Consider the following 20801-nt stretch of genomic DNA (forward strand, 5'->3'; position numbering starts at 1 on the left):
ACCTTCCCTCCATCATCAATGACCTTCCCTCCATCAGATGATCAGAATTGGGAATGTTCACCGATGATAGCACAATATTCAGCACCATTCACAACTCCTCAGATCCTGAAGCAGTCCATGTCCATATGCAGCAAGATCTGGACAACATTCATGCTTCAGCTAATTGGGTGACGTAAATGTTAGTTGCCAAGTGCTAAGCAATGACCATGTCCAACAAGAGATAATCTAACCATCTCTCCTTGATATTCAATGGCACTACCAGCACTGAAGCCCCCACTGTCAACATTCTGGGGTTACTACTGACCAGAAACTTGAACTGGACCAGACATATGAATACTGTGGCTACAAAAGCAGGTCAAAGGCTGGTAATTCTGCACAGTAACTCACCTCTTGACTCCTCAAAGCCTGTCCATTTACAAGGCACAAGTCAGCAGTGTGATGGAATACTTTCCACTTACCTGGATGAGTACAGCTCCAACACTGAAGAAGCTTGATACCATCTCGGTCAAAGCAGCCCGCTTGATTGGCACCTCATTGAACCCCAACATTCACTCCCTCCACCACCACCAAACAGTGGCAGCAGTGTGTACCGTCAACAAGATGCACTTCAGAGAAGGAAACTGCGGTGCTGAGCTGGTTTGTCTACATGGGACTCCAGAGCAATGTGGTTGACATTTAATAGTCCTTGAAAATGGCCAAGTTGTGTCAAATTGCAAATTCAAAATTAATAAAACCAGCTGAACCACAGTATGGACCAAGGCATCAGAACCTAAGTCAATCCTGCAAAGTCTTCCTCATTTAAATTTGGGGATTTGCACCAAAATTGGGAGCTGTCCCACAGGCTATTATAACAACGTTCTGATTGCCATACTCACCAAATCTTACCTTACAGCCAACATCCCCGACTCCTCAATCATCATCCCTGGGGATGTCCTGCTCTATAAAAAGGGAGGGAGTGAAGTCTCATGGCATGGATAAAGTATGGCTAAGGAAACCTCCTGTCGATTACCATCTATTACCCGTCCTCAGCTGATAAATCAGTGCTCCTCCATGTTGAACACTACCTTCAGTGCTTCTTCCAAATAACATGGGCACAGAACGTATTCTGGGTGGGGGACTAAAATGTCCATCACCAAGTTGGATCAGCAGCATCACTCCTGACTAAACCCCAAAAGAGATATCTGCCAGACTGGGCCTGTGGCAAGTAGCAAGGGAACCAACCAGCGGCAAAAAATCTACCTGATTTAATCTTCTCCAATCTCCCAGTCACAGGTGCATCTGACCATGACAGTATTGATAGGAACAACCTCTGTCCTTGTGGAAACCAAGGACACCCTCCATTATGTTGTGTGGTACTGCCACCATGGTGATTCAGATCAGATCAAGCAGGTCAAAACTAAGCATCCTCGAGGTGATGTGGGCCAAAAGCAACAGAATCATACTTAACCACAACCTGTAATCTCATTTCCCATGTATCTCTTAGTCTACCACGACCAACAGGTCAGGCAATCAACCCCTGGTTCAAATCAAGAATGTAGGAGAGCATACCAGGAGCAGTATCTGGTGTAACGAAAAATGAGGTTCCAATATTTTGAAGCTACTACATAAAACTACAAAAACAGCAAAAGCATCATGTGATAAACAGAGGGAAGTGATCAGACAACCAACAGATCAGATGAAAATTAATTTTTATTACAAATTATTCCTCAGCCTTGCAAAATTATAAATAAAAGCATAGATTCAAGCTATTTTACTCTCCAACTGAAAAATTGAATCAAGATCCAAGTGATATTTAAAAAGGTAAAGGGTTAAAGTACATGTTAAGAATAGTTGTATTCATTTGGTCCTGTATGAGCACATTTTCAAAGTTTCAGATAAATACTACAAGTACACAACTGACCTAGAATATGTTGAATCCATGTACATGATCTAGCAGCTAGTCACAGGTTTCACTTTTAAATCTGGTGAACTTCCAACTAAAAGGAAGTTTCTACATGTTCGTTTGTTTTGCGCATGTCAGTCAACAATTAAAAACTATCCGTCAGCTTAAAACAAATTAAGAAATAATGCATTCCACGATGATTCCCTTAAAGGCCGAATATTGTGAGCAGTCTGCTCATCTATGGTGGATCATAGTTTACCAGATTACTGGTGAAACTCAGATCACAGCAGTGCAGCCATCATTTTGAAGTACATGATCTTGAGTCAGAATAGATACTTGGTTATACAATCCAATGTTAAAACTCAACATTCAATCTTCACATGATGTTACGATAGGCCACCAGTTGACCAGTGCATGGCTTCTTTCATTTGTTAACCTTTTAATTTAAATCCTCGGTGTATACTTAATTGGGACTTCCAACTACAATTTACTCAAGCAGCACATTTTAATCCTGCATTATCATAAATCAAAAATTGCAAGTACAGTACCTTTTTTTTTAAACTCCATGATTCCTTTGCCATCTGCTTCCTACAATACAGCCTCTTTTGGTTGTGCAAATGAGACCATTTTGAAAAGTAGACTAATCCACAACCAGAGTTATATTTATTTGACAGATTTCCAAATTCAACGCCATACTATACCAGTTTTCTACCCCACCCTCCTGGAAATAGAGTATGCAATCATCTGACAATATACCCAAAAAAGGATTGAAAATTCACCAAAAAAAAAATCAACACTAACCACAATTTCAATCCTGCCAGTTTCTTAAAGTGCCATACTAAAATGCTGTGAATTCAATGCAATTCATTATATTAGGAGTCTGAAATTATCACTTTATACCATAAGTTAGAAATTAAAATTGAACGCTTCAACTGAAACAGTCCTCCATGTTCGAGGATGCTGTTACAAAAGTTGCCCAAGAGACAGTGGGTACTCTGTTCAGTAGCATTAAGACCTTGCGTTTTAAGGCAATTTAAGATTTGTAAAAGATTACACAAAAATCCTGCCAAATGATCAACAGGTTCTGTTGAAACATAATGGCCTTATCAAATAGTTTATCATAATTCATTTTAATTTGTACACTACATTGCTTAGTTCATTAAGTGTTCAGTGTTGCTAGTTAATTGGCACACTATTAAAGTTACTACACAATTATTTGAAAAAGTCACTGCACAATAAAGTTTAAACAGGAAACAAGTTGCAATCATATTCATTTAATTCACAATACAAGTTAATAAAATCTTTATTTACTGCAAAACTGAGGCAACAAATTCTGATGAATTTTACTTCAGTAATTAAGACATGTATATTCTAACTCTCTCATGAATTTGGGAACAGCATATAGGACATTTCTGCACAGCAGAACATTCTTTACATGTGGCTATATGACCACAGGGTACAAAGGCAATGCAAACATCTCGATCCCAGCAAATTTTGCAACACTTCTCTTCCTTGAGTTTTTTCAACTGCTCTTCCAGGTTTGTATCTATGAAGAGATAGATTTATTTAAAGGGAGACTGTCGAAACAGGTTTCGAAGTTAAACTTAACATATATATGTTTCTAACAACAAACGATTTAACAAGTCAAATTTGCAACTTGAATGCCAACACTATATTCAAAGAGTAAGGAATTCTTGGTTTAAAAACACACTGAAACAAGCTTATTGTACAACAGTTAAATAGCCATAATATATTTCTATTTAAAGGTCATCAAACATTGCAGATTATGGCAATAGACAAGACTGCCCATGAAACATCTAAAAATGCTTCACTCATTTGAATCATGGAGCTGATGTGCTACATTAAGGAAAAAGGAAATCCCAAACTTAAAGTTGTGAATTTTGTGCTCATCTTAATCAAGGGGCATGGCTACTAGGGAATGCAATTCATTCCAGGCATTTAGCAACAGCAAATAATCTTACTCCAGATCATGTGTTGTAGGTAATAAAACAGAAAATGCTGGAAATGCTCATCAGGTCAGGCAGTACCTGTGGAGAGAATTAACAACACTGATAAAGGGTCATCGACCTGAAACATTAACTGTCTTTCCACAGATGCTGCCTAACCGAGTATTTCCAGCACTTTTGTTTTGCAATTCCAGCATCTGCAGTGTGCTGGAAAAGGTCAGCAGGTCTGGCAGCATCTGTGGAGAGAGAAACAGAGTTAACATTGAGCCCAATATGACTTCTTTGGAACTCAAGTAGTCATATTGAGTTGAAACGTAAACTCTGTTTCTCTCTCCACAGATGCTGCCAGATGTGCTGACTTTATCCAGCACTTTGTTTCTTCAATATTTTGCTATTGTATTTATGTACCATAGGGATGTCCATGTTTTCCCTTATTGGGCTGAGAGGGTATTCTGGGATTACAAGTAGTTAAAATCCATCTTCCTATTGAACACACGTCTCAGTTATTAACAGTTATGATCTTGGATGTTACAATTTAAGATTAAGACCAATGAAGCAACAGTACAAAAGGCATTTTCAAACCTCAGAGCAACAAAATTCACAGCAGAACAAAATTAGTGAATAAGCCCAAATAAAATACCACTTCGTCTAATCAGGGTTAGACTGTCAGAGCTCAGGAACCTTGCAGACTATTGTCCGCACATTGGACACAGCTGATATCTAGCATGGTCAGATGCGAGGAACTCATGCTCTATTCTTCAACAATCTACCAGGGAATAAATATCTCCCACTCCACTGATAACTTAGTTATATTCCAGTCATGTAGCATACGAGCAAAGTTGAATGCAAGATAGTTTGAGACTAAGAATTCAAATTTGAATTTGAATTTGAATTGAGACTGCTCAAAACACAAGGCAAACAGAAAGTGTACATTGAGAAAGAGAAAATTTCAGTCACATCAGTTTGCAGCCAGTTTTGGAGATGTCCTGAATACAAGAACAATCTTAATCTACTACATTACCCAGTCCCTGCAAGCATATCTATTTTACAATTTTCAGCATTAAGAGAAAGGAATAGGTTATGCTGATAGGGTTAGAAGAGTGGAAGAAACCTGCTATGGAGCACGAACGCCACATGTCCCAGTTGAAATGAACAGCCCTTTTCTCTGCTGTACATTATCTTTAGTTCATGTAGGTTCAAAGAAATAGTATTTCCTGTTAAAGTAATGGAACACTTGCTAGAACTTTGATGTGAGAGGAGAGGCAAGGGATAGCACTGGTACAATTACCTTCCTTCTGGTCCTCATGTTCCTGATCCTGTGTTTCTCTCTCAGCCGCCAGAAGATCCGTAACCAGCATTTCAACAGAGCTGTAGGTATCATGTGCCGAATTGAGTTTCTTTTTCACTAGTTCCATTATTAGCAAGCTGTCAAATCCCATCTCAAGAGCACCCTGAACTACTGGGGTTTGCATAAGTGAGCTTTCTGAAAATATCAATATATAAGACATGAAGAGAGTGATGAAATATCAATCACAATCAGGAGAAAAGGAATTAAACATTAACAGGATAATCATGTTACACAAAGATGATGGTAAAAAATCAATGCTAATACATAATGGTTCAATGGATGGTCAATACCTGCACGACATTTCACAAAACTTTAATGTTAGCAAAAGACTAACCAGAGTCTGATAGATGTGCAGAAAGACCATTTTGAGGGAAGGCTTCAGTCTGAAACAAAATATATTGTGGATAAACAGTTCACAAGGTTAATTTTCAAACTCAAAATAGTTACTTATGCATTCAAACATCAGAACTTTTAACATTCGGTGGTAAGCACCAAGCATGTTGATGCCCTCGTTAGAAATCAAACAAAAAGAACATGCTACCCATGGCAAAAAGTGTCCTGCCAATTTTCAGCCCTCTTAACACAAATGAAACTGTAAGTTAAAGGTTAAACACACACAAATATCTAAACTCCCAGTGTTCCTATCAACTCAAGCTGGAACCTGCCAAAAATCTAATCAGGCAAAGTTCTGCAATACTGCTTTGGACAGAAATTCTCTACAATATTGACACGTATAACACATTGGGAATTGGCAAGTAACTGTCAGATTTCCACTGAAATAAAAACCTGGAAAATATATCTGCACAGTGATTTAGCTGAGTGGCATCTCACAAAGTGACATACGTGGTTAAGTTTGTCACATTGTTCGTGTCTATTTAAGACCAACTTCCTTAATTTAACATTCCATTCAGTTAAATGTTTTTGAGAAGTTCCAAATGATGTTCAAAGAAAGCTAGAGGTTAAGAAAAAGTTACATTTAAGAGTCTTGTATTCATAGAGCACTTTGACTGTAGGACATCTCAAAGCACTTTATACTTCACAAGTACTTAATTAACAGTAGTCACTGTTTTCTTGTAGGAAACAGAAGCCAATTTGCACACAGCAAAATCCTGCAGTCATGCGATCATGACCAGAATCTGTTTTTTTGGTATTGGTTAAAGGATAAATATTGGCCTTAATGCCAAAGGTAGCCCCTCTACTCTTTCTTCAAAGAGTGCCATACGTTTTTTTAAAATATGAACATCCACTGGAGGCAGAAGGGGCCACAGTTTAACACCATCTGAAAAAATGGTACCTTAGAACTGGTCTGAACTGTCAGCCTAGATTATGTGCTTAAGTCTTTGGGGCAGGACTTCAACCCACGATCTTGTGGCTCAACTGGTTATAAACAGTTGCCTCCAAGTTGGTTAGGTCCAAGCAGTATATTACAAAAAAGGCGATTAATACCATAAGCTTAAAAAGTAAAGCATTAATAAAAGAAAGAAGAGCAATGGCAGTCCCTTCAGCCTGCTTCACCATTCCTTGAGATCCTGGCTGATCTTTGCCCTCAATTCCACTTTTCCACCCAATCCTCATACCCGTTGATTCCTCTTAAGTCCAAAAATCCATCAATATCAGGCTTGGAAGCTCTCAATGACAAAGTATCTAGAATGCTCTGGAGAAGAGTGTTTCAAAGATCCACCACACTCGAGGGAAGAAATTTCTCATCTCTGTTCTAAAATGATCAACCCCTTATCCTGATAATGTGCTCTCACTACAGATTCCCCAGCCAAGAGAAACAACCTTTCACCATCTACCCCATCAAGCCCCTTTAGAATCTTGTCTGTTTCAATTAGATCACCTCTCATTCTTCCAAACTCAAGAGTTTAGGCCCAATCAACTGAACTGCTCATCACAGGACAAGCTTCTCATCCCAGAAATCATGCTAGTGAACCTTGCCTATACCACCTTGAAGGCAACTATATCCTTCCTCCAACAAGGAAACCAACACTCTGCTCAACATTCCAAACATGGTCTCGCCAAAATGCTGTACAATTGGAGCAAGACTTCCTTACTCTTGTACTCCAGCTGCCTTATGATAAAGGCAAGCACGCTATTTGACTTATTAATGCTTGCTGTACCTACATATTGTGCTTTTTGTACCAGGACACCAAAACTTCTCTGAATAGCAACATTTAAAAGTTTGACCGTTCAAAAAAAAATGTTTTTTTCTTTCCAAAGTAAATAATCTCCTAGCTCTCCACATTATACTCCAACTGCCACTTTAGTGCCCATTCACTTAAACTGTCCAAAGTCCTTTGCAGCCTGCATTCTTCTCTCAGCTTACTGTCCCACCTAGTTTTGTACCGTCAGCAAACTTAGATACATTCTGTCAATACCTTCATCTAAGTCACAAAATGGACAGTTTCTCTGAAAATCCACTAGTGGTGTGCTGAATATAGTTATAGCCAAGACATTATAATATACTTAAATTAATGATAGGCATATGACTTAAAATGCTCTTTACTGACATTGTTTTGGAGTTGATGCCCAATCAAAGCTTCACTGCCTCAATTAGTGCTATAACATGGAAAATGGTGTAGGCCTCAAGCTTGTTCTGCCATTCAATTAGCCATGGCTGATCTCTATGTTAACTCCATTTAACCACTTTGGTTTCATATCCCTCAATACCTTTTCTGAACACAAGTCCAGAAGATAGCCTCAAGTTTAATTACTGGCTCGAAAAACCTCAGCTACTCAGACTCAAGGAACACAATCTACTTACTTTAGAGCAGCAAAGACCTGATAGAAGTCTATAAAATATTTCAAGGGCTGGTTAGCATTCCTATTGATTATTCTGGTTCAACAGATCAGAGAGGACCAGAGGTTGAATTACACAAAATCGGGAACAAACTAGATGTTAGGTAGTGATTCTTTTCCCAGAGAGTAGGGAGCCCCTAGAAACAAACATTGTCAGCTGTTGTGGTGGGCGGTGACTTTCTAAAGGTTTTCAAGAGGGAGCTGAGCTGGTTCTTGACTGGGTCAGAGATCACATCAAATAGAAGGCAAGCGCCTTTACAGATGAAATTTGATCCATTTTATAGTTTCGGCTGGCTTTCATCATCTTAAGGAGTTGGTGAGAACTCTTCCAACAGTATTTTGCCCTTCCAGATTACATAGCTGCAAGGGGAGCAAAGAAGTATTTATTCATGATGATCCAGTCATCATGATGTGGGGTAGACTGGGGGGACCAGCTGTTTTCCTGTCAGTCAGTTTCATATGGTCATCTCCAACTAAGGCAACAGATTGGTTGGAGTTTGTAGCCAGCGGCGAGGCAAAGGCACTAGCCGCCGATCTCAGATTAAGCCTCAATGAGAGATGTAGTGACTTCTCTGGTGAGAATTTAATCTCTATCTGACTGCAGCATCCTTTACTGGCATTTCCAATATGGAGTTGGAATGATGTCACCAAGCTGTTGAAATAGCCAATCACATTAAAGGATTCTCACCGACAACCAGGAAACTAAAAAGTAGTAAAATGCATAACCACTTTTTTTTCTTTTACATGGAGCAAATTAAAAATTGGGACATACACACAAGGTAAAGGTGAAGGATAAATATTGTGAAAAAATATTTAAGCTTATTTTAAAAAGCCATCAGTTAACACCATTCCATGACAAGAAATTATTTTTTCAGGGCCAGTTTGGTTCAAATTATATTAATCACCATCATCAAAAATCCAACACCACCAGATTGAACAAGGTGCAACTTTTTAAAAGGGTGTTTTACAACAAGGTGGGAGTGGGTAAATTGAAATTCTCGCTGATTTCAACGACTGTCGGCTCTGCGAGTTGGGGAGATCACAGCGCAGGCTATGGTGGAGCACAGTGTTAAACCACAAATTCAGGGTTTCCATGTTAATCTGCCCACGCCCGACACCCTGACAATTTCAGCTTGCAGAGGTGTAATGGAGAACATTGAACTAACCACTCCAGAGCCTCAGCAAAATCCAAACCATTAATTCATTCATGCTGAGTTTTCAGTTATATTGGTCATTACCAGAGGACAAGTGATGGAGAGCGTTTCATCTATGTTCTTCCAACCCATAATATGGTTTGCCATGTAACACAGCAATTAATCTGGTCAAGATCTTGCAGAAGTAGCCCATTATGTACATGGCTGATTCATATATCCTGAGACCTGCATGGTGATTATACGTTCAATATTTGAATAATTACAATAAACAAACTAAGAATTTTACTAAATCACTAGATTCCAGTGACACCTTGTTTCACTTGAGTAAAACAAAAACATTTCAAAAGTAGAACTTACAGTAGAACTGGATTGTAATTTCCTCAACTGAACATCACTGACAAAGTCATGGCCTCTCTGTTGATTCAGGAACCCACACCTATTTGGACACAGCAGTTATTTTGAAGGCATTTCAGCAACGCATTTATGTTTCAACTGAATTCAGAAGAGTTAGATTGGAAGCATCAAATCATCTTCAGTTTTTTTTTGAAGCTGAAATAATGGCCCAAATCTTCCCATCGGGATTGAAACCCCTATTTCCAACCCTGATCAGATCCCACCTCCAAAAAGAAACCCACTCACCTTCCTCAGATTTTTCTGGGCAATCTTCCGATGGAGGATCCTTCCAAGCTGACTCAGTGCAAGAAATCTTGAAGACACCAGCGAAGGGAGCCTACACATAAGTCACGCTCCCTTTTCACGGAACTAGCTACCGTATTACGGCAAGTAGAGTTTAAAATGTCCAAAGCTTCTTTGAAAAGCCATGGAGAGAAAGTATGGGTAAGAGTGAGTAGGTACGGTAAGTAGATAGGGTCAGGTCAGGGGGTGCTGAAGGGGTCAGCTGTATAGTTATGCAGGAGGTAGACTAGGACTTTTCGGTCTAGCATTCCCTGGGTAGCTATCCAGGTAAGCAATTTGGAACCCTAAGGCTCCAACTCACTCAAGAGCTGGAGACTTTTTTTTTGAGGGTCCTGGAGAGCAGAGGGAATTGCCCATTAGAAGTTCAAACTTCCCAGGCAATTTCCATGGAGTTACTGTATTGGGACTTCTGAGGGTCCCATAATGCATCTGGGAAATACATCTGGTCTCTGATGACAAGACCGGAAGATCTGAGCCAATGTCCCTTTAGGCCGAGAAATTGTACCCTGACTGCAAACTCAAATAGATGTGACTAACTCACTGAGAACGTTGTGTACAATTTTCTGCTCTTGACAAAGTGCCACAAGAGGGAAAACAATTTCCATCCAAAGAAATTTGCACACAAAGTGCAAATTTCCACTTCAAATCTGGTGGGACTGCAGACCACTTGCCTCATGGCTGCACATTATCTGGTTTGCAAAGCCAAAGGGCTAAGACAATAGTAAAAAAATAGGAACAGGAGTAGGTAACTAATCCCCATGAACACTAAACCAATCGAAAACGGCAAAAATTCAGTCGCATATCACTTATGCAGATAGTTGAAAATATTGATATTTTACCCTGGAAACCATTTTGCATGCTGCTCCCAGGCTTCATCACTCGATTCCCAATTTCTCAGGCCTCCATCACAGTGAAAACACTTTACGTTGTCTTCATCACCTGAAATTTTAAGTCAAATGTAGCATTTTTCATATTCACTGAAACAACCAGTATATGTTGCACAATATAAGTCCTCTGAATATAAAAGGCTTTTATAAAACTCAATGTTTTTTCATACCATGCATTTCTCATGAATGCAATTGAGGCACACTCCTCTGGAGCAAGTACACAAGGTTTGTGTTATTTGGCCATACAGACCAGCATGAGACAAGTTTACTGCTCGATCTGTAGGCCACATGATCAACTGACCACAAGTACTGCACTGGAGGGTTGCTGATAGCCCGGGAATTGAAAAAAACAGTAACTGCCTTGATAAAAACGAGTTGTGCAAGTCAAAAAAAAAACCTCTCACCTTTGAAGCAGTGGGAGGAAGGGAAATTTTCCTGCAAACTAATCTAATCATTAAGCAGAGTCAAATTTATCCAAATGTGGGAACGAGAGAAGTCAATGACATTGTAGGTTTTCCCCTCAAGCAAAATTTCAGAAGAGTACACGCTATCACTTGACAGAATCTTGACTGATACTCTAAACTTGGGCAATTGTAGGAGCAATTCAATTAAGTTATAAACAAAAAAAAAATCATTTGTCTTTATTACCTCCTTAGCTTATTCATACCAATATTCAGCCCAGTTAACAGTCAAGATAAAAAAGTGTAACCACAAGCTATTGATGGACACTGTCCAAATTCAATCTTTCAAACAAGGACTAGCGATCTGTTTCACGAGCTTTGGATATTCCCTCATGATTCTTGATGATAGACAAAATACTCTGCTTTTAAACACCATCTAATCATTTTGCATAAGGAAATCTTGAATAAGAAATTGGCTGAGTGACAGGAAACAGGACAGATAGTAGTGACAAATGGTTTTTCCCCCAGATTGGAGGATGGTTTGTAGTGGAGTTCCCCAGGGGTCAGGTTAGGACCCTTGCTCTTCCTGATATATATTCATGACCTAGACTGTGGTGATCAAGGTGACATGATTCATTTTGGCAGGAAGAATATGAAGAGAGTATAAAATAATGGGAGAAACTCTCAAGGAGGTGCAGAAACAAAGGGTCCTCAGTGTATATGTACATAAGTCATTGAAGATGGCAGGACATGTTGAGAGAACAGTTAATAAAGCACATAGTATCTTAGACTTTATTAATAAGGGCATTGAGTACAAGAGTAAGGAGATCATGTTGAACTTGTATAAGAGACGAATTAGGCTTCATCTGGAGTACTACATCCAGTTCTAGGCGCCAGACTAGAGGAAGGATGTGAAGGCATTGGAGACAGTATAGAGGAGATTCACAAGACTGATTACAGGAATGAAGAGCTGTAGCTATGAGGAAAGATTGGAGAGGTTGGGACTAGTTTCCTTGGAGAAATGAAGGCCGAGAGGAGACATGATAAGAGGTATTCAAGATCCTGAGGGGTATGGACAGGGTAAATAGTGAGAAACTGTTCCCACTCAAGGGAGCATCAAGAGCTAGAGGGCACAGATTCAAGATGATTGGCGAAAAGAGTAACGGTAATTTTTCCCCAAGGGGGTGGTGGAGACAGGTTTCATCGAGGTATTGAAAAGAGAATTGGATTGCTATCTGAAAAAGAATGTGCAAGGTTACAGGGATAAGGCAGGGGAATGGGACTAGGTAGAATTCTCTTTCAGAGAGCAAATGCAGACTCAATAGGCCGAATGGCCTCCTCCTGCACTGTAAAGATGCTGCGATTGCAAATACTTGGCAATTAGCTGCATGCAGTTTGTAAAAATGAACAATTGTAGGGGTAATGCATTCACGTGCTTCATTCAGGATCATCTGTAGACAATATTTGAAAAGGGTATTGGAGGTAATTTGGCAGAAGGCAAAGATGACACTTCAGTGAATGGGCAACAAGGTGGCAGATGCAGTTTAAGTGGGGGGAAAGTGTGAAGTTATTCACATTGGTTGTAAGAACAGAAAAGCAGAATTTTTTTTATTAAAAAGACATGAAACTTGTAGATGTTGATTTCAGAGTATTCATACCTGGAACACAAAAGTTAGCATGCAAGTACAGCAGGCAATTAAGTAGGCAAGTGGCATGTCGGCCTTCATTGCAAGGGCTTGGAGTATAATCAAGAAGTGTTGCTACAATCGAACAGCACTTTGATGAGACCACACGTGGAGTACCGTGAACAGATTTGGTCTACATGTTTAAGGGAGCATCTACGTTTATTGAAGGCAGTACAGCAAAGGTTCACTAGATTGGTCCCTGGGATGAGGGGGTTGTCTTAGGATGATAGGCTTCGTAAATTGGGTCTATATTCTAATGTTTAGAAAAAATGAGAAGGTGATCTCATTGAAACATATAAGTTTATGAAGAAACTTGACAGGGTAGATACTGAGATGTTGTTGCCCCTGGCTAGAGAATTAGAACACAGGGGTATAGTCTCAGGATAAGGGGCATATTATTTAGGACTGAGTGAAGAAATTTCTCATAGCCTCAAAGGGTTGTGAACCTTTGGAATTCTCTATCCCAGAGGGTTGTCTCTCTCAGCAAATCAAAGGGATATGGTGAGCGGACAGGAAAGTGGAGTTAAGGCTGATGATCACCCATGATCATATTGAACGGTGGAGCAAGCTTAAAGGGCTTTATGGTCTACTCCTGTTATTTCTCATGTTCTAACAAAACAAATGTTTACCTCTTAAATTTATCTTGCCAAGTTTGCAAACTGAAACCCGTGATGGCCAACTAAATGCACAGCAACACAGGCTCCAGATAGTAAACTATGATTGGATTAAATCAACTGCTAGCTGGGCATCTACAATTTATCTTGGCATCTCTGACCTCAGGAAGAACTTTATCAAAAGCCAAGGTTTCCACTCAATGACCCAACTGTTTCATTTACATAACTCAAAAGTAGGAAATCTGCCATTCATAACCAACCTGGCCTCCATGTGCCAATGAGGTGGGGGTGAGAGGGTGATGCAGTTTCTTTCCATAATAGTTAGCCATAATATTGGACCAAATCTTCCAGTTGTACCCTGGAGGAAGATGCCCTGGGGGACCCCTCTGAAGTCCCAGTGCAAGCATTTTGATGGAATTGCCAAAGTTTCAACTTCCGTTGGGCAATTATCCTGCTTCTGGAACCCTCAAACTCCGATTTCAAGTCTGAGATTTCGGGTGGTTCTGACTTATTAGCAGAATAGTTACTCAGGAAAAGTTAGAAAGATTAAAACTAATTCAAACTCCTAGGTAGCTATACCCCTGACCTCCACCCTACCCCCCCACCATCCAACCCCCTCACCCACTTAGCTTCTCTCTACAACTTGACAAAGTGGCTTTAGGACAATTACCGGTATGCAGCAGCTAGTGCTGTAAAAAAGAAAAAAGGGGCGTTGCTTGGTTTCCCTCAACTGTCCTACACTACGAAGGAAGGACTCTAGGAGCAGGTATCTTCCACTTTTCTCAGAGGGCCTGGTTCAGATGTCTGGGTGAGAAATGTGGAGCTCCAGTGCAAGCTAAGTAAATAGGAGTTAAGTCCCAATCCGACATTGACTGCCACTCCTCTGAAGATTCGGCCCACTATTTATTTACATTTGAATATTTTTAATGTAATTAGCATTTTTGTAACAAATAATTTTGTTCAGTAATTATTTTCCTTTATTCATTAAGGAAAATACCTATTTACATCACTGTATATCTATTTATGTAGAATGGTGATCTACTTCAAAAGAATTTTAAAAGCTTAAACTCAAACAGATTCAAATTTCTCCAAATATGCTTGAGAATTTTGAAACATGAATAGACCATGGAATGAGATCATGGCTGACTTTGCTCCATAATCTGTCAATATCTTTTGTTAATAAAAAGCATCAATTCCAGATTTAAAATTAATAGCTGGCCTAGCATCAACATATGTCCATGGTGGAGTGTTACAAACTTCTACTACCCTTTACGTGTAGAACTATTCTTAATTTCATTCCAGAGGGACCTGGCTCTCTTGCTTTAAGTCTATGCCCCGCCCCGGTCTTGGTACCACGAACCAGCAAAAATAGTTTCTATTTATCCCATCATTTTGCCTTCACATTTTAAAACTTGGATAAAATCTTATTACATTCTAAATTCCAAGCAATGCAACTCTAATTTGTGTAATTTCTCCTTGTAATTTAACATCAACTCCAGGTATCATTCCAGGGAATCTACAGTGCTCCCTCCAAGGCCAATATATTCTTCCGAAGGGTTGGTATTCAGAGCTGCTCACAGTATAGTAGTAAGATGCATTCTTATAAGAGCTTTGTATAGCTGTAGCATAAATTTCTAGCCCTTTGTCTTATAGTCCACTAGGTATAAAGGCCAACACTGCATTAGTCTTATTGATGATTTTCTATACCCGTTCATGACGGCAACACCAATTAAAGAGACAGTGGAAACCCCAGGCAACTGAGATTGAAAAGGGGGTGGCAGCAGTTTACACCAGACAGAGAAACTCAGTCAGCATAGAGCTAGTAGCAGAATCAGAGCTTAATAATTTACCTATGCACCATGAGCATAGTATCCTTTATATTGTAAATGTGTTTGTTTACCCAAGGGCAAAGCCAAGAGCAGCATGGGGAAAAAAATTGCAAACTGACATTAGAGTACAAAGGGCAACGGGGTAAGTTTCAGGTTAACATTTAATCTACCTATAACAAAATATATCAACCAGAAATCCGTACTGATGAAACAAAGATTTCAATTAAATAAATGAAACAAGGTTAGATATGGACGGTAGCGCTGGCAGTGCGTTGCAATTGCAGCATTCGGAGTTTGCAAGAGTACTGTGATCCAAGACAAACATCTGTAATAAACGTCTGCATCTGAGCAAGTTCAGTTCAGAGTTGTTGAGCTGGAGACAAAGGTGCAGGTATTTCTAGGCATCAAGACAGGGAAGGAGTTACCTGGACGATTTGATCCAGGAGGCAGTCCCATCCCTTGGGTTAGAAATCGTAAATGTCATGTTATGATCCCCGTAGAGACTGATAACTTTAAAAATGTATATGAGCTCCCAGTGACCAACTTAAAAGGAATCATAAAAGTCTCAGAACTTAAAATCTTGTATGGGGAGGCGGTGGTATAGTGGTCTTGTCACCGGACTAGTAATCCAGAGGACCCAGGGTGATGCACAGGTTTGAATCCCACCACAGCAGATGGTGAAATTTAAATCCAATAAAAATCTGGAATTAAAAGTCTGATAATGACCACAAAACCATTGCCGATTGTCATAATATCTGCCGTCCATGTGGCTCTAGACCCACATCAATCCAGCTGACTTCTAAAAATGCCCTCTGAATGAGGACAATAAACACCCATAAATGAATAAGCAAAATTAAAAGACTAAAATCAACATTGACTAAACATTAGTCAACAATTAACACCAAATACAAAAGAAGAACATCTCCGCACACTTGAAAACCCCATGCCACATTTAAACTTTGCACCACACTCTCCGCAGAACTGCGATCTTTACAGGAAACAATCCAAGGTTACTCCCAGCTTTCAACGGGCTCACCACAACTCAACAAAACGGGGAGAAGTGTCCAGTGGCCATCTTTGAGAAATTCCGAACTTCTCCCCCGCCAGGATTAATCCACAGATTCTGTCTCTTGGACCAGAGAACGTCTTCACACCTACAATCCCTCTGGAAGCCAACCAAGAAAAAAAAACAACCTTCTTCCCTCTGCACGGCTGCTGTCCTCATCTCTCTCTCTACAGGACACACTTTCTCCCCATCTGTCTGTGTCCAGGGTTTTGAAAATCAGACCACCTGGGAGTCTCCAAGTACGCATAAAGCAAGAACAGCTGCCTCCCACTGTGTGTTCAGGTGTGAAATGTGGCATGCGTGTTTCATTAAGTCTCAACCTGGGCTCCCAGTGCCCATAACAACCATCTGTTTTACCATTTATTAAAAGAGACAGTCCAAAATATAACCATCTTATAAAACTTCACATTCATAACAGTCTGATTAGTGATCAGGGACAAGAGGATGTGACTGCAGGTGAGGCACACAAGGGGATCCAGGTACAGCACGGGCAGTGTCTCATCCAACATGTTTGAGGTTTTGCTATCTGTGTGGATGAGGATAAAGTCTACACATTGGCTCAGCAAACTATCCAAAACACCTTGGTACAAAAGGTTGGAGATTGGTGGGGGTGGTCAGGTGGCAGGAAGTAAAAAGCAATACAGTAGTAGTAGGAGGCAATACAGTCAGAGGGACAGGTACAGTTGCAATGCGATGATTCCGAAGTTTGCATTGCTTGTCAGGGTTCAGGACATCACATGACTGCAAAGAACTGAGGAGGATCCAGCTATTATAGTCCACATTGGGATCAAAAACATTGGGAAGAACAAGCTCACCTGAACTGAGATGGAATCAGGGTCCTAGCAGCAATAATGAGAGGAGCAGCCACAAGGACCCAAAAGCTGGTATGGGGAGTGGTTCAGTGCAAATTGTTTAGATAATGATTTGAAAACAAATGAAAGGGAAGTATGTGGACAAACCAGAGATTGCGCTTTAGGTAACAGTACAGGTAAAAAGGGAAAACAAAAAGATGCGAAGTAATTAAACCAGGAGAGAAAAATAAGAAAAGCATGTAAAGTATTGGAGCAGAAGCAGAGATTAATGTGTGGCCCAAATAAGCATTCTTTTATAAATGCACACAGTATAAAGGAAAAAACTGAATGAATTGCAGGTGTAAATTCAACAGAGGATATGACATAGCAGCCATTACTGAGACACAGCTGCAAGGCTGCCAAAATTGGGAATTAAATATACCAGGTGAGAAGGTCTACAAGAAAGGTACAGAAAATGATAGAGGGGAGGAGTAGCCTTCGTGCTTAAGAACAAATTCAATTCAACATTAAGTGGATACGAGAGACAAGCAGACAGCGGATACACTTGATGGATAGAATGAAGAAACTGAAAAAGATTTAAGACTGTAGCACAGGTTGTGTATCTGCGCCTTGGTAATAGCTATAAATGGTAGATTGTATACATGCAGCAATTAGACAAGCATGCAGCAAAGACAGAGATTTTAACGGGGTGAGCAGACAAGCCTGTCAGAAAGCTGAAATTCTTCACTATGTCTGGGATAGTTTTCTGCAGCATTATGTCCGAGAACCAATGAGGGGACTGCCATAGAATTATTAATGATTAATGATCAAATTTCGTTAAATGTTCACACAGTTAAGCTGTTAACTAATTGCAATCATAATACCAAGGCTCCAACACTGATCCCTGTGGGATCCCACTAGGTCACATCCTGTCAATTAGAGTACCTGTCCATTCTCCCCACTCCATTTCCGACAGCTCAGCTTATTTCTGAAGTAGGCCAATAACTTGTCTTCATTCCATGAGCCTCAACATGAGCTAACAGTTTCTTATGTTGAACTCTATCAAGTGCCTTCTGGAAGTCCATATAAATAGCATCCATAGACATTTCCCTGGCTTCAGTCATCTCCTCAAAATGAAAAAAAATCAGGTTCACCAATCTACCCCGACTCTCCCTGATCACTTGAAAATAAGGTATTATCACCCTATCCTTAACTATAAATTGCAGAAATATCCCGTTAACAAATGTTAGACTAACAAGTCTATAATTCCCTGGTTCCCATCTCTCACCTTGCTTCAATAGCAGAGTGACATGTGCAATTTTCCAATTTAAGCAATGGTTCCTGAATCAAGAGAACTTTGGAACATTATAGTTACGGCATCTACTACTTCCTTCAAAGCTCTGGAATGGAAAACATCTTGTCCTGGAGATTTATCATTCCAGTCCCATTATTTTCTTCATTACTGTTATTTTGCTAACTTAGGCGAAACGCCATTTCCAATTCAATATTAGTTTCCTTGGGATGCTTGGCCTGTTAACCTCTTCCTCAATGACAAACATTAACACGAAAGTTATTATTCAACATGTTTTCCATTTCTACACTTTCACTGATGAAGTGCAATGGCTATTTTTAACTGCAAGAAACAGAATCAAAATAATTGTTTTATTCAGCTCATGCATCCGAACTATACTTACTACTTTGAATTTTCAAGAAATTTACAATACCTGTGCTGTAAAACCCAGCTCCTGCTAGGTCAGCAGTATTCAATGGAAAACGTTCTGGGCATTTGAAGGTCTGAAGCCGTGATTCAAATGTTTGCTTGTCTGGGTGTTTGGGTAGATCAAAAAGGTTTGCTTTTGGTTCACCATTTAATGGCTGGTTAACATATTTTCTGCTGCAATTTGGATCAATTGGTATATTTCCAACAGAGTGTCCCGAAACAAAAGCACACATAGGAAAATGCCTCTTGTGCTCAGACATTGCTCGATCTCCAGGTTCCCAATTTTTCATTAACCCAGCACAACAAAAGCACTGTACATGATCATCTTTGCATAAATAATAAAGCCCTGCTTTAGCAAGCTCTCTTGGTGTTACAATGCCATAACTAGGCCAGGTAGTGAAGGTTTTGAGTCTGGCTTCTTCACCACACATCGCAGGATTCTTGGGTCGTAGATGGGACATGTCTTCAATACTTCTACTTTTCACAGGATCGCTAAGAAGTTGGTTATGATATTGGCAATCACCATTCAAGTCACTGCAAGGGCCATTTTCTGAAGGGTGATGATTAGCTGCTTCCTCAGAGTTTGAGGGGTCATGAAACATGACTGGAAAGCTAGAGTTCATTTGTTCATTCATGCATGTACGGTTAATAAATGGACAAGCTGGGAATAGCTGCCTGTGTTTTCTTATAGCAGAATCTCCATGCTGCCAGTTTTCTACTACGCCACCACAGCTAAAACATCTAACTTGGTCTTTGATACCAGTATAAAAGAAACCTGCTCTGGCCAATGTTGCGTCAGACACTGGGACATCAGATGGAAAGTCGATAAATGTTCCAAGTCTATAGAGTTCATTTGAGAGATCTTGTTTACAATCGGTTGTAATATCCATATTGGAGGAGAACAAAATATCCTGATTGTGCGTTTATGGAGCTACAGATTCTTGGTTCTTAATCTTCTCTTGGGATTCAGATGTCTTTCCAATATAATGATATGAACAGCCAACTTCTTTTTGTTGAAATTCCACTGTGTGCACCTATCAAAGAACAAGGTGTTCATCATTACTAATCATTTCTTCCTGATTCAGTCTGATGCAACTTCAGAACAAAACTCATTAAAATGGGCATCAGCATTAATTTCAATCAATAAATATACATGTTGCAGTCAGTTAAAAATACTGTCCAATGACGAGATATTTGTAGGAAACATTTTGAAAAAAAATCACCAATTTCTCCCAATGCTCACTTCAGAATGATTTAATTATATCCCTTTTACACACAAACTATAAAATAAACAGCAACTGAAAGGTACAAACAAATAACAAATCCAACGTGTAAAAGGGGAAGTCACAAAAAAATTTGACGGGTTAGAATGGGGAATTCCCTTCCTCAAAGGGTTGATGGAGAATTGAAAACAGAACTGGAAAGCTGCTTCAATGATAAATTATTCAAGTGTAGGAAAAGAAAGTAGCAGTGTGGGTGATTCAAATGGGGAAAAGACTGGCATAAACTTGATGGGCTGAAGTTTTTAAAAAATTTCAGAAGAAATTTTATTGGTCATCTTTACCTTTGTAGATAAAAAGCATCTCTGATGCCCATCTTGTAACTGCTGTAAATCTCCATGCAACAGCTACCTACCAGAGAATATCTGGCCTGGACAATGTTTGGCCTTTCACTTCAATCGTGCACATTGTTTCTAAAGCCAGCAGAATTATACTGAGTTCCTCAATTGCGGGCCTGCAAATTGCATTTATATGGGGTACTTAATACTCATACACAAGGAGTTGAATCACATACAGTACATAGCTACGAGTTACTTTCAACAGGACAAAGTATTTTCATTCAATTGTCAACCATTTCACTAAATCATTGTAAAGAAAGTCGAGCAGGGCTTCCCAAACAGTGGATCACGATACAACATTTTGGGCTCATAAGCTCAGAGGCAGCAGGCTGCCACAGAGCTCA

At 39.7% G+C, this 20801-nt stretch overlaps 1 protein-coding gene across 1 annotated transcript; it reads right to left on the bottom strand.

The window, feature by feature from the left end:
* Nucleotides 1-1673: 1673 nt before the first annotated feature.
* On the bottom strand, nt 1674-19873 carry LOC144683903 (E3 ubiquitin-protein ligase XIAP-like). The gene is made up of 6 exons (XM_078547455.1): nt 18844-19873; nt 10686-10785; nt 9508-9586; nt 5532-5580; nt 5138-5332; nt 1674-3428 (listed from the first exon to the last, which is right to left on the bottom strand). The coding sequence occupies exons 1-6, from the start codon at nt 19727-19729 to the stop codon at nt 3238-3240; spliced, it is 1500 nt and encodes a 499-aa protein (XP_078403581.1). The 5' UTR covers nt 19730-19873; the 3' UTR covers nt 1674-3237.
* Between the last annotated feature and the right edge of the window lie 928 nt (nt 19874-20801).

Source organism: Cetorhinus maximus, chromosome 8 (genome assembly GCF_964194155.1).
Source record: "Cetorhinus maximus chromosome 8, sCetMax3.hap1.1, whole genome shotgun sequence".
Classification (NCBI taxonomy): Eukaryota; Metazoa; Chordata; class Chondrichthyes; order Lamniformes; family Cetorhinidae; genus Cetorhinus; species Cetorhinus maximus.

Coding starts and splice junctions, on each gene's coding strand:
- LOC144683903 (XM_078547455.1), bottom strand. CDS start 19,729: ATGGATATTACAACCGATTGTAAACAAGATCTCTCAAATGAACTCTAT. Junction 5,333..5,531: donor TGCACATCTATCAGACTCTG/GTTAGTCTTTTG, acceptor TGATATTTTCAG/AAAGCTCACTTATGCAAACC. Junction 3,429..5,137: donor ACATGAGGACCAGAAGGAAG/GTAATTGTACCA, acceptor ATCTCTTCATAG/ATACAAACCTGGAAGAGCAG.